Here is a 14,530-nt window from a genome sequence, read left to right as displayed (position 1 = left end):
GTCGCAATACAGGATTTCAATCGTTCGTTAAAAATACTTCGCGCTTATAAAAACCCCAAAATTTGTACAAATTCAGTTGATTTTTATCAGGTCTTACTGCTAATATATCATTTAGCTAACTTTCAGTTCAAAATCGGAAGCGAGCCACAATATTTATTGAACACCTTTAGTTATTTATGCAAACATCTCAAAAATATGTTCCCAAATCTTGCCGTAATTTTCACTTGTGGCACCTAGACGAGGCCTAAATTGCCATTCTACTTTTAGACTAAGAGTTATTCTGTCGATTAATGTAATAAAAATTGTGGCACAACGCGTCTTTGAGGAAAAAAGTTCAAACGAATTCTTGGCTATTTTCACCTATGAAGTGTTGCGTGACAAAACTTCACATTCCTTTACCGAGCCGTGTTCATGACACTTCATGTCAAGTTTATAAATAGTTTTCGCCTCTATGGTGGGAAATCGTCCAAAAGTTCCAGAAATGGACAAATTTTTCATCCTTTTGGTATGTTGGCACCAAATATTTCGTTTCTTGACATTTCAAATGTATAATAATGATCAGGCTTGTTACATTATTTGCCACTCACCTTGTTGACCTTGTTCCTGTTACGGGTTGATGAAAAGTACGAGAATTCAATCGAGAAACTTTTGTGGTTGTCGTACGCAATCAAAAGTATGGTACTGAGTGACTTCATTGGTAGTAATGCTGTGGCAACTCTGTCTTAAAGGAGAGCCAATGATGAAAAGATACGAAGACTTACGAACGCATGTACATTAGCTGACATTTGTGATCTCGGGTTGCGTTACCTTTCGTGATGGTGGTAGTGGGTAGGATGGGAATTTGGGAGGGTGGGGGGGGGGGGGGGGGGAAGGTGAAATTACACCAGAGAATTTTTACGCAGCTCTTCTTCGATGCACTGTAATTTTTATATGCCAATATAACTTCAAGGAACGCCATCAAAAGATCATACCCTATCAAAAGATCACACCCAAAACATCATAATCAGCTATTACGTAGCCCATGCATATTGGTACCATAACCACGTTACCGGGGCATTGAAACCGGCGGAACGCACCTTACCTAGGCTAACTTGAGCCGGAGCTCAAACAGTTTTCTAAACAGAATGACCATCGTTTAATAACAACAAGATAGCATTTTTACAACAGCCATTAGGAAAATGACAAACCCTGTTATACAGTATTAGAAATTACATATGCTGGGATATGTAAAGATGCTTAGGAAACAGTGCTGTAAAAAAAAAACATCCCGTATCTGTTTTTATGAACGTTGACCACAGATAACACGACCACAGCAAACATATGTAATGATACGTCATTTCACTGCTTTAAATAATGCTGTGCCCACTTAAAAAATTAAAACTTGAGTAGTACTAATGTTTCTAAGTGCTATATCAAACTAAATGCTAATAGGAATATAATTCAGTTCACCACTTTGACAAGATTTTCAGTGTTAGCGCTGCCCTTAGCCTTCAGACGCACAATCAAGTGGGGGAGATAGATGCTACTTCCTCTTGAGTTTTTTTTTCATAATTTTGATGTAAAGATTAATTACGGGTACTATTTTTTCCCATCGCGAAATTGTGATGCGTTAACTCAGTGATTTTTTTTCCATAGTGACCGCTTTATTTTACCAACACGACTTTTTGCCCTAATCCTTCATTCGCGTCATATTTTTCATAACAGTTTTGTTTAAAATAATTACGAAGAATATGCTTATTTTTTTTCTGCGAAAACGGCCATTTCCAAGAAAGCGAATTATGCGACGCCAGATGACACCACAGTTCACGACCTTATAAAACAGTATTGTAACCCAAGGGAGGGGGAGGTGGTCAATCAACTTCCCCCGCTGTACCGATATACGTACGGATTCTTCTTCCTATGTTTAAACTCACACTCAAAATTGCTCACGCGAGCTTGCATATAGCCTATAATAAGAAAGAAGACGCAATGTATTGTTTCGCGGCAGTGTCCCGCAACACTGAGTTCACACTAAATTCGCCAGTTGTGCCCTTAAAACGGCAATCAGTTGGACAGGTTAATTCACGCTGACTTTGTGTGCTATTATTCTCTGCAACATCACAGGTAGGTTTTTTGTAAGCAAAATATAAGTATCGATAAGTAGGGTTGGCATTCCATTGCTACTGCGTAGTGCCTGTATCTTGGCAACACTGGCAGTCTTGTATAACTTCTTTAAGGAGACGAACTAACTCTGCTTTTCGATGTTTGGCGCGAAATGAGACTTCAAAATGGCTGAGCATCTTTTTTAACATTGCGATGTTAAACGATTCAATTTTTCCTCTTTTGTAATAATCACAGAGATCATAGACATCAAAACATACAGGATGCTTGAGGCCGAGTTTGTCATCGATTTCACTGATCAAACTGCAGCGGTCTGATTCCCTAATAAGGGCTTCGAGGTCTTCATTCTCTTCCTTGTCCTCCTGTAAATTCTCATCCATTAATGGAGCGTCTTGTCCGCGGGTTCTCTTTCGTGACGCCAAACGAGAAAAGAAGCCGGTAATCTGGGTCTTTGTGAGCCACTCTTCTCTTTTGAACATCCGTTCGTTCTTTTCATTCCGTGCGTTGCGCATGCTTAGTGCTACTTGGTCGGGGTCAGCCTTTCTACCCGTTTTTTCCCCCAGTTCAAATTTTGCGGTGAGGTACATCTTTACCTTTTCTGGGAATCTAACGCCACCGGTTCTGGGTTTTCCCAGAGCCCATCCTACTCGCGGTGGGGAATAAGGCCCCTGGTCTGAATCGTTTAGAATAGTAGGTGGGTTCTGAGCTGTGCTACATCCATGTGTGTCTACAGAAGAAAACTTCTCTGCCCAGTCCCTTCGTATTTTGTCATACAAAGTTTCACTTTTCCTTGTCAGATTCTCGTGCACTCCTATGTCCATATGCAGTTCGAGCTCTGCAAATGAATCAAACGATTTGCTACAACCATCTTCTTGACACACAAACATAGATGATTCCTCATCAGTTTCGGTTTCCTGCGTTTGCTTCGTATTTTGCTTTTTTGTAGGAAGCTCTCTTACTTCTGTACTCTCGAAGAAACTCTTTCCTTCACATAGCGAGATCTTTGTCGGTCCCTGATGCTCTATATACAGCGACTGCCATGGGATTAGCTTTCCCGGCCCAATAGCGTGTGCCTTCCACGTTCTTAATCCACTCTCTTCATATTTGAAGTTGTGCAATCCACTGATGCGGTCGATCTTGTGAACCTGGAGGTTCATTGATGCTTCACTCAAAAGGCAAACAGCTGCTGTTGTTCCTTTAACGGGTCGTTCTTTCAGTGCCTCCCGCATGTCGCTAACGTTTATGATATCGTGTCCTTCTGCACAGTACTTTCGAATTGTTGCCTTCATCGGACAGAGCACTCTATCACAAATATCCTTGCCTTGCTGCGGTTCAGAAAAATCGTAAGCCATTACTGCAATGCCAGTGCGATCTCCAATGTCTTTTGCCGCTGCTAAAAGCTCACTGTTATGGTAGCAGCCAGCTTCGTCCGAACGTAGAAATGCTCTTTTTACTTCGGGAAAATTCTCTTTAATGTTAACGAAAAGGTTTTCCAGTATCGAAGCAACGGCATACCAGTCTTGAGAACAGGAATCGAACAAGTGGGCATAAGAGAGGGTCTTAGCTTTTTGCGTTTCCCCGTCACGAGTAACAACACTGCTGATATGCCAGCTAAGACCCCGTTTTCCAAACCAATCACTTTGCCGCTCACGGTACCTTATCTGAAGAAACTTCATTGCCCAGTCGGTCACGATTAGGGCAGACTCACTATCAAGGTTCTGAAGGACCTCTTGCTTGGCGGCTTCTTGATTTATCGAGCGAATGATGTGAGACTTCCATAGAAGGATCCCATTCTTGGAGCTTTGAAAATCGTAAAGTAGATCGTCCCGTTGCTCTTGGCTATAAAGACTGTTTGAATGACTTCGAATGCTTTCCTCAACCTCATCTAATGTTATCTTTAATTCATCACACTGTTTGCAGGCCCTACTGTGCGAATGCTGACATTCGTTTTGAAAGTCTGCGTCATCTGGATCGCTTAGCGCAAATTTTCTGCAGTGGTCTGCACAGTCGCTCTCCAGGGCAGAGCAATTTACTTTGAACTCTGTTTTTAAATAATTTTTACAATGATTCAATTTGTTCTTCAACTCTTGTATCTTGCCTTTGTCTGCTCCAGCTTGATTTAGCTCCTCCAGAATTCCGTGAAGTCGCTCAAACGATGAAGCTCCCTCAGCAGCAGTGTTGTCAAGCCCACTTAGAGACTTCTGTTGTGAAGCTTCTCGTACCTCGAGTATGCGATAGAGGGTAGAACGACTCACAGGCTCAAAATTTTCTTCCTTGCAATGTTGCATATATTGCATAATCATAGTGGACCTGGTGACTGTACGAATCACATTTGGCATCGTGATTTGACTTCCGTCGTCGAGGGTCATTGTCCTTGTCCCAAAAGCAACGTCTTGGTAGAAATATGGCCTGTTTACGAAATCAACAAAGTGATCGACCTTGCTGGTGTCAAGACGCACGCGATGATGTACAACTTTGGGAACAATTGAACCTGGGCCACACTTTCTGGCGTGGGCTCGTGCTCGCTTTATTTGCCTTAGGCTGATCTTTCCATATGGTTCATGGAAACGTTGTAATGCCGTCATAGTATACCTGTAGGCATAAATACTAAGTATCTGAGTTTTCAAGTTCTTCGTTGCAGCATTACGATAGGCAGACATCAGTGCAATAAGGTCATCGGTTGGGCCAAAACGCTCGCCCGAGGCAGGTTGTTGTATTGCTTCAAACAGTTTAGCGCTGTCTTTAGGGGCAATTACACTGCAGATTACGCTACATGCTTCGGTTGCCCTCTGTATGCATAACTCCTTTTCATCTGGTTTAGACTTTTCCCATGTGGTAGACAGCTGAAAAGTTAACGGCTGGATATTTTGCTCTGGGGTATGCATAGCGATCTTAGACATTGCTTCGTTGTAGTCACAAAGAGTATCAGCTTCACTAGTAGTAGGCTTTGTTGATATATCTTCCTGAGAACTTCCACTTCCCAGACCACTCCAACATCCTGGCGTCCAGATTGATCCAGCAGTTCTATCAGCCAGTGGGGTTTCGGGCTCAGACGCTTCCGCACCAGGTGAGACTGTCCGCTGAGGTAACCTGCGGGTTTCCCGTAGACAAATGAATCAAGGGAAAAGGTACTTTATAGCGTATTCTTCGGTTATAAATTATTGACAAAGTAGATAATATTTATTCTCTGTGGCCATGGCAGCTGACACACAGAGGACCACAAACTCATTTACTGTACCCAGTATAAAGCTCTACTCATTCCACTCATGATTCCTCCCCAAGAACCCCCACCCTCTTCCGAGCTATAAGATCACAACAGTCATTTAACACGAAAACAACATTTACAGTTAGCAATAGAACAAAATTATCATAAAAAAGTGTATTTCATCCCATTATATGTACCTTAAGGTAATTCCACCGAAATAAAACTGACAATAGATTTTCGCTCAAGCTTTGCCTACTGGTTGTTCATCCTAAGAGAACTTTATTTTTTTTTTTAAAAAAAGAAGAGGGTCCCGGTATTTGTTTAGGAGCAGAAAGACCTTGAATATACCTCAACTCCTTACAACAAAGTAGAAAAAAAAATGATAGGTCCCGGTATTCGTTTACGAGAAAACGGCAATTTATCTCTCTTGCGAGCCAAGCCGTATAGAAAAGCCGCCATTTTCTTAATGTGCGCGCGCTAAAATTATGCGCAGTACGGGATGCGCAATGCAATACTGAGGAATTTTCTTAACGGGCTCAACTGACAGTTAGCTTTAAAATAAGCCCAACTTCTACGAAGCCTTCTCCTCCAACCCCTCCCCCCCCCCCCTAAAAAAAAATAGACTCGAAAAAGAAAAACTTAACTTAGTTATCAGTTCTCGTCCTCTTTTTTTCTCGGAGATATAAACTAACATTACGGTCCGAATATTTATTGCACAATATTGTGCGCTTTTTTGTTAAAAAAAAAAAAAAACAGTCAAAGGCCAAGTTGTGAATATCGACGTCGCAATATACATTATTCTGTAAGAGATCGTTTGGATCACCATTGCATCGTTTCTTGAGAAAAAGTCATTGTAAAGCAACGATTTGTAAAGCCCTACTGCAACTTGTTGTTGAGATTAAATCTGATCGATCGATAGTTTTTGTATTGCACTTTTCAACATCATTTTCACCCGCTACACATGTTCATTTGTACGTCAGTTCGTGATATCTTTTATCCCTAACTCAATGCATATAGCTTACCTCCTGCGCACGTTGTATGTTTCAACACCCGGTATTTCATTGGAAGTATCACAGGTAGGTTGTTCCGATGATTGTAACCACCTCGCACTGGTCTTTAGCATTTCGCTATGTTTTGATCTGCACTTTCCACATATTGCTAAACAAAAAATTGTAATAACACACTAAATAACTATTTCTACTTGTATCAGATGATGTGGACCGTTATTGATAAAGATAGTAGATGGCAGGCTCCGTTCGAAAGGGGGTACCTTTTTTAGGCTTCAGATATATACAAGGGTAGGGATTTCACAAATTGAGGTGTATGAAAGGGACGGGAAATCTGTCATCATGATTAAGATATTATTAATGTCTTTAAATTAAATATTTCCAACAGAAGCAATTAATGGCTGTATCGTTTTAATTTACAAGGCGCTACATAAAACTAACATGAAAACTATAAGCAAAATGTCATGTCGTAGGGAAAAGGAGTACCTTTTTCTAATAAAAGCAGTAAAAGGGGTGCTTTTTCTTAAACAAAAGCAGCATATAAAAGAAGCTCGGGCGGGGCCTCCCCATATAAAACCTTTTTGTGTACACCCCCCCCCCCCTGAGATTTATTCTCTCATATTATCCGATTTGACAAGCCGAATTTGACACCAAACACTGCGGGTTATTGCCCGCAAATTCTCAATTGACTCTTAAACAGTTACAGGAAAGTTATACCACCATTGCGCTGAGCAATAGTAGTATAACCAACTGTTTCGAAAGTAAATTATAAATAAAGAAATATAAATTTCAAACAACACGAGGTCTTACGTGATCCAATTCCGACGGTAACTTTACAAACAGATTGTATCTCCTTCGCAGTGTTTACACTGATGACATGTCTGTCATTGCATTGCTTCTTGCGTGGTCCTGTGTGAGAGGGGTATTGACATGAACGTGGAGCTCGCCAAAACCTTCCCAAATTGTGTCGGTGCTGAGGGCAGATTAACATTTTCTTCACTTGCTCCCCTGTAGTGTCAAAATGACCTGCCCTTGCTAGGATGAGTTCTGCTTCCGACAATCCTGATCTTGACAGGTGATTCTTCTCCAGGTGCGCAGTGATTGTATCTAGGCATTTTGACAACTTCACGACCTCAAAAATACCACGCGAACTTCCGCAACTTATTTTTCGACACTCTTTAAAACTACACTCTGACAGTTCCATCCTGGCGGTCAATACGATCTCAAACCCCTACAATTAACTAAACACTTTCAACGCGCCAATGTGTTTCCAAAAATTGTTCATTTCAAATCGATCGATATTGAAATTTATTGATTTAGATTAATTTTATTACAAAGGATGACAAAACTTTTTTTCGAAAGCAGAGTATACAATGGATAACGACTAACTTTATCCCACCGAGTATCATTTTGCCTGTTTCGGTTAGCACTACTCACTGGCATATACAATCCACCAGCATTTCTAAAAGTAATGATACGAGTTATTTATAGAACGTAAGAGGTCAACAAGGTCAACAACAGCTGCGATCACGTAACAACGAAAGCTTTTTTCGTGAGGGTCAGAAAACGGAACAATGCTGTTAAATCGTCAGAAACAGGTAAAGAACGCTGCCATTTGTAAAAGCGTAACAGGTTTTACGTTATTTGAGCGGAAAATGATGATATAGAAACCATCAAAACGTCTTTAACTCGACCCGGTCCGGATTGTGAAGTCTGTCACGCAATACTTCATAGGTGAAAATAACCAAGATTCGTTTGAACTTTTTTCCTCAAAGACGCATTGTGCCACAATTTTTATTACATTAATCGACAGAATAACTCTTAGTCTAAAAGTAGAATGGCAATTTAGGCCTCGTCTAGGTGCCACAAGTGAAAATTACGGCAAGGTTTGGGAACATATTTTTGAGATGTTTGCATAAATAACAAAAGGTGTTCAATAAATATTGTAGTCGCTTCCGATTTTGAACTGGAAGTTAGCTAAATGATATATTAGCAGTAAGACCTGATAAAAATCAACTGAATTTGTACAAATTTTGGGGCTTTTATAAGCGCGAAGTATTTTTAACGAACGATTGAAATCCTGTATTGCGACACATGAAAAATGGCCGTTTCATCGCTTATTGACACTAGTAATTGATAGATCCTCCAAAGTCGAGAAAAACAAACTCTCTGATCATTGCAACTGTATTTTGGTAGTAAGGATAGATGGTAGTACCTATGGTAAATATATGAAGGAAAACTGTTTTGGAGTCCGAAATCCAGTGGACCGGCCGTAGTGACATCGCCTCTTAACTTCTACACAGAGCTACGCTGTACCATAACTGCTCATAACTTTAAAATGGTTGGGTATTCAATCGACTAACGATTCAAACGATTCAAACCTTTTGTTCAAACGATATGTGCTATGTGTGCAAGATTAACTTTGACATTCAATCCCGAACCGCCAACTAATTGCTTAGATTACAATCCCTCTTTAACCCCACGGTTAATTTAAAAAAAGTTGTCTACACAAAGATAAGAACAATGCTTATACTAGTTACGTTGATATGAAAGCTATATCTGCTATATTCCACGACTGTAATCTCTATAAATACAGTTGTAACAGTAAATATCCTGTTGAAACCTGCACCATTTTCCTACGCGTTGTAAACAGAAATGATTTTCAACTACTTTCCAAAACTCTCAAGATAAAATAATAGATATCAAATGAAAGCACGCTATTCTTTAAATTGGCAAAGTAAAGCTGTTATTCTGATACATCTTACAATTGCACAAATCAAAACTTTACAAGCGACCACAAGACAAGACACTCCAAAGAGATTTTAGAGCTTCATGTTAAAAACTGCTTTTCTCGCTCAATTTAAGTTGCGGTATACTAGCGTTATATGCACAACAACGACAACGAAAACTTTACAGGCAGGTCCATCTACTGACATCTTGTTGATTATTAGACACTTCTGCTTTTCAGATCCGTTCTAAAACTCATCAATATAATTTCTCTCTTTCGGTTAGTACATTGTATTATGCGTTTGTAATAACCTGGTGTATTTCATTCTTCTTTTACGCGTTTTCTGCTTGAGTTACAATTAATTTCATTGATTTTCAGTACAATCTTGTCGCAAAGGTTAGAATGTTATTTTAAGAACGTAAAACATGTCTGTATTTTTCTTGATAACTGCTGACTGCAGCTCAAATATATCCAACATTGAAAAGCGTACAGCTTATTTAAAGAAAAAAAAAATGCGTCACATCTAGAGTTTCATTCATCCACTGAAAAGGCTGTTGTTGTCGTCTATAAAAGTTGTGTTCATTGTAGCGTGGAATTCACAGCAGGATATATGAACCTACATGTAGTACCTCTTGACTCAGGGCAATCTTCGGGTCAAAAAAATACAAAACAATGTATGTTTTGCGCTTTAGATTGACATTTCTGCTCTTCAATCCTAAGAAAACTCCTCAAATATAATTTCCCTCTTTCGGTCATACATTGAGTTCTACCTTTACCTCAGAGCCGAGTGTAAACGAGGCTTTGCAAATCGAAAGTGTAAATGTTTCTCTCGATGAATCAGAACCGCCTGAAAAAAGAAAGGCAAGAAAGTACGACTCCAGACTGGCAGAGTTCTTTTTTTGAAATGTGGGAAAAAGTATGGAACAGCACAACGCAAGATTTGAACGATCGGCTGAAATGTTCCGTGACGCCCAGAGCGGCAAATGGAACAAACAAACGCCACAGTTGACATTTTTAAAGATTTGGCATCAAAATAATTGTCTTTATCGAATCGTTTATCTTCTGTTATTAAATTGTTGTTATTCATGCCACAAAGGTCACCCCTTTCAATACAAATGTTTTGCAAAAGTCACGTAGCAATCATAGTCTTTTTTAGGATGCTCGTTTTTTGTTCAACCTTTTTCAACACAATTCTCCAACGAACTTTCAACATGCCAAATGCTCGTTCCACTACAGATCGTAGCGCACCGAACTTTAGGTTTTAAACTTTCTCTGCTCCTGAGTCAGGCGTCCTCTGTCCGGTTAGGGTTTCACTAGCCAGTTCGTTAGCGGATAGGCACTGTTGCCAGCTAAAAGGGGCCTTATTTCTGTTCCATTTTTATTGCCTGTTGGACCACTTAAAATTTGCTCGTTTGCTGCAAGTTCAGAAAAAACGTCATCTCTTTTTAGCGTGCCTGTATTTTTACATAATAAGCCCTTTACAATAAATACTCCTAACCTACTGTTTGATAAACCAGCGCGTTAGTTGCGACCTTTGTAAAGAAACATTATCTGTTCTTTGATATGAAATTCCGGCGGCCTCAGATCACAAAACAAATGGCGGGAAAATTCCGCGGCCTCACAAAGCAAATGTTGACATGGCGGGAAAAATATTGACATGGCGGGAAAATTCGGCGGCCTCAGAAAGCAAACACGCATGGAATGCACCTTTCCCCCTGTAGAATTATCTCGTGTCGTCATGACAACGTCATGACGTCACGAGACAAAAAGCATTGCCCTATATTTCGGTTTGCAACTTGCAATACAAACCCTTCTCAGGGACTAGGCGAAAAAAATGTGAGAAAAGTAAGAGGATTGTTACAAACAAAAAAAAAGATTAAAATAACTTACTAAACAATGATTGGTTCTAAGAACTTATTAACAAGTGTCAATGACGTGTTTCGTCACGCCTGTTTATTCCAAGGGGATTTACTAGCTTTCCTAACTGAGTCACGTTTGCAAGATAAGTTCAAGCGGGATGAGGTGAACGTCCTTGATTAAATGGCCAGGTTGGTTGAAATGAATCGATACTGGAGTAGGTTCGCATAGTTGATGGTTAAGACTAGTGGTAACCACAGGTTAGAAAGTGTGGGTCTAGATATCAGAGCTGATCGGACAGCTAAATACATTTTATTGCCCAATATTTCGGTTAGACAAAACTAACCTTCTACAGGGGCTGAAAAAGCTAAGTAAAAATGGAAATGGACGGTTACAATATTTGAAACAATAAAAACTAAAAGGTGAAGTATGATTGGTTGACAAATATAATGTGCATAAATTGCACGCGATGCATACAGAAGCGATGACGTTTCACGAGGGGTCTTGCATAATTTTGAGGAAATTTGTCAAAAACTTAATGTAAATGAAAGTAGCTGGCACCTTGTTCGTGAAAAAGACTGTTATCCAACTGCAGCTTACAATTTTTTTAAACATAAGAAGCAATGTTAGTGATTGTATAAATAGCATAGCTAGCTATAGGATCTGATTGAATTCAAATAAATACAGTTCTTACGGATTCACAGACCAAGGATGTAAATAATACATTTTCTTCGTAGATTTCCTCAATTGAACAATAGTAATATTTCCGCATTCTCGTCGCTTAGTGGTTTAATTAACTCGTTTTTGGAGAAATCGTTGCTCTCTGGTGTTTCTGTATTAATAATACTTGACGTATATAAAGATCTATAGAATTTCTTCTCCTCCTCTTTTAGTATTTTTTCCTGGTCTTCGATTTCAGTACCATCGTTCAATTTCAACTTGATGATATTTTTCTTCTCGCCTCTTCTCTTTTCTAGGTTGAGAAAATATCTAGTGTTTTTCTCCCAATAATCGACCCATCTTGCTTTGCTACGTGTGATTGTACCTTTTACTTTTTGTTCTGTTATTCGTTTTAAGCGCATCTGTAGAATTTGTATATTTGTTCGCAGGTGTGAATTATTTTTACACTGTGTAGACTGAGATAATAGCTCGTTTAATTGTGCTTGCACATCTACATTCTACATTTTATTAAGTCGGTAAAAGTCCATTCGGATATCACACCAACGTCTTAACATAATTACAGTGATTAAAAATAGGTAAGATACAATATATACTACTTATTAACCTCGTCCGTTCGGTCATTACAGGGGAATCTCAGACCGAGGCCTTGATGTATTGACCTCGCTGTCGCTCGGTCAATACATCAAGGTCGAGGTCTGAGATTCCCCTGTAATGACCGAACGGACGAGGTTAATAAGTTATTTATTATATGGCCTTTAAGCACTATTCAAAAAAAGAGTATAATCAAGGGAAAAAACACTGGAGGTAAAACTCGCTCTCGCTCTCTGTGGCTCTCATCGTCGCTCAGACTAAAGAAGTATCGGTATACTTATATTTTTCTTTCAGTTATTGAAAAGATAGTTATATTTTGTCGGCATGTTTTGTTGTTTTTGCCCCCTCGCTAGTAGCTTTCACTCACAACTCTAAATAAATAAAAATAAATAAATGAGCAAACACGCCGCAAGTACTTTCTAATCGCTACCTAGGTAATCGCGCAGTCCAGACGCAAGAGAGTCAGACTCAACAATCGTCGCAGGGAGTGCGTTCCACGCTCTTATCGTCCTCGGAAAAGACGAGTAAGTATACGCGTTTTTCGTCGCTCTATATTGCGTATATTTGAAATTATGGCTGCCGCGAGTTCTGGATTCGTTATGTCTACAATAGGAGTCAACATCTATATCTACATGGTCGTGACTTAATAGCTGTATATGCAGTTTCTTTCACATTCTTGGGGCAATTCCAGAGGTTTCTTTTAATCATTCCCAGAACCTTGCTTGCTTTGCCAGAGATGGATGAGACGTGTTGTTTCCCCTCATTCCTCCTGTTCTTTATCTTCTTTTTTGGTGTATACAATTGTAAAACCTCGCACTTCCATTTTCATGAGATCCCACTTGAGGCCTTCATCTTCTAAATGTTTGTTTCTGTAGATATTGATGTTCTCTTAAATTTGTTGATGTATTCTTCGTCTTCTAGAAACGTTGAATTAAATTTCCAAAACCCTGGCCCAGCCTTTTTATTAAGAGAGTTTGATTGGATAAATAGCTTGACGGCACAATGATCAGAACCTGGTGCATGAATAATGTCGCAATCTTTAGTAAGGTTAGTGAAGTATTGGGATACTAGAAAATAATCCAATCTGCACTGGTCTGCTTTGTCTCTCCAAGTAAATTGTTTCTTATCAACATTTTTTTCACGCCACACGTCTTGCAGCGAATACAGAGCGCACAGAATGGAAATTTTATCAATAACAGGTTTTTTTTTTATTTTCTGCAGGTTTCCCTCCTATCTTATCTGAATCAGTTAGAGGGCAATTAAAATCGCCGCGTATTATAATGTTTTCTTCCGCGTAATTTGAGAGCTTGTTCGTGATCGTTTCGAAGAACTCTATCCGGAGCAAAGATGTTGATTACGGCCAAGTTTGTGTCATTCATTTTTGTATCAAGAATAATTAATCTTCCGTGGTTGTCTTTTTCAAACAGTTTAACACTTCGATGTCATATTTTGGGTTCAATAAGATCATGACACTTTTGCTGTGTTTTGTTCCGTGACTGCAGAAAATCTTTCCGCCCCACTCTGTTTCCCACATGGATTTTGATTTTTCGTCACTATACGTTTCTTGTAAAAGGTTGTTGCATTCATTGCATGTATATAATGAGCCTGATTTCTATCACTTTGTATTTGTAAGAATCCTATTTTAATAGTAAGAAATTTACATAAAATTTGTGTGCAACAATATTTTGTGTTGTAAACTAAATTTGTAGCTCATAATAAATCTGCAAATAAAGAATTTTTTAAGTACACTTTGGTCTGAAGTTTGTAAATTTTTTAAGGGTATTTATTGTTTCTTCCACAAGGTGTTTTATCTTCAAACGGGAAAAAAATGCCGAGGAGTACTAACTAAAACGTCATGAAACATGTTTTCATTTTTTATCGTGGAGTAAGATAGGATGGAAACGCTTTGAGTTGTTAATCGCGACGTTTTACTACAGCCTGATTTACCCACAACAACGCATCTAATCGATTTATGACGCAGTGGATGATAACTTCCAAGTTTTTTACTGTCTCGCCATGATAGGCTGTCTTGTATATCCATAATTTTTTATCTCCTACAAACATGGACATTTTTGGTTGAGACGCTCTTAAAAACATGGATTTATCACCATAGTAACTGTTAAATACCCCCGTTCCCCCTTTCAATGTTGGCAAGTGGTAAGACACTGTCATGTCAGATGAATGTTTTTATCAACATTGCATATGGGTGGGGAGGGGCAAAATGTGTGTGAATAATTATTTTCCAATACTTGTGACCATGGTTGTAGGTACAAAATAATGAACCTTTATTGCGTTGAGTGCAGAGTAAAGTCAGATACGGCTGATGTAGAAGAGAGAAGAGACATCGAAAAACGGTAGACG

At 39.2% G+C, this 14,530-nt stretch overlaps 1 protein-coding gene across 1 annotated transcript; it reads right to left on the bottom strand.

The window, feature by feature from the left end:
* Positions 1 to 1,308: 1,308 nt before the first annotated feature.
* LOC144630538 (uncharacterized) lies at positions 1,309 to 8,574 on the bottom strand. The gene is made up of 2 exons (XM_078488898.1): positions 6,328 to 8,574; positions 1,309 to 5,190 (listed from the first exon to the last, which is right to left on the bottom strand). Exons 1-2 carry the CDS (start codon positions 6,426 to 6,428, stop codon positions 2,160 to 2,162), a joined length of 3,132 nt encoding a protein of 1,043 aa, XP_078345024.1. The 5' UTR covers positions 6,429 to 8,574; the 3' UTR covers positions 1,309 to 2,159.
* Positions 8,575 to 14,530: the final 5,956 nt, after the last annotated feature.

Source organism: Oculina patagonica, chromosome 11, assembly GCF_052425735.1.
Source record: "Oculina patagonica isolate OP01 chromosome 11, crgOcupat, whole genome shotgun sequence".
NCBI lineage: Eukaryota > Metazoa > Cnidaria > Anthozoa > Scleractinia > Oculinidae > Oculina > Oculina patagonica.
Note: the sequence above shows the minus strand (reverse complement) of the source record. Positions and strands in the feature narration are given on the sequence as shown.

What these genes read in the sequence shown, in the direction of transcription:
- LOC144630538 (XM_078488898.1), bottom strand. Translation starts at nt 6,428, where the DNA reads ATGCTAAAGACCAGTGCGAGGTGGTTACAATCATCGGAACAACCTACC. An exon ending in ACATACAACGTGCGCAGGAG is followed by an intron (nt 5,191 to 6,327) that starts GTAAGCTATATG and finishes GGAAACCCGCAG; the next exon opens with GTTACCTCAGCGGACAGTCT.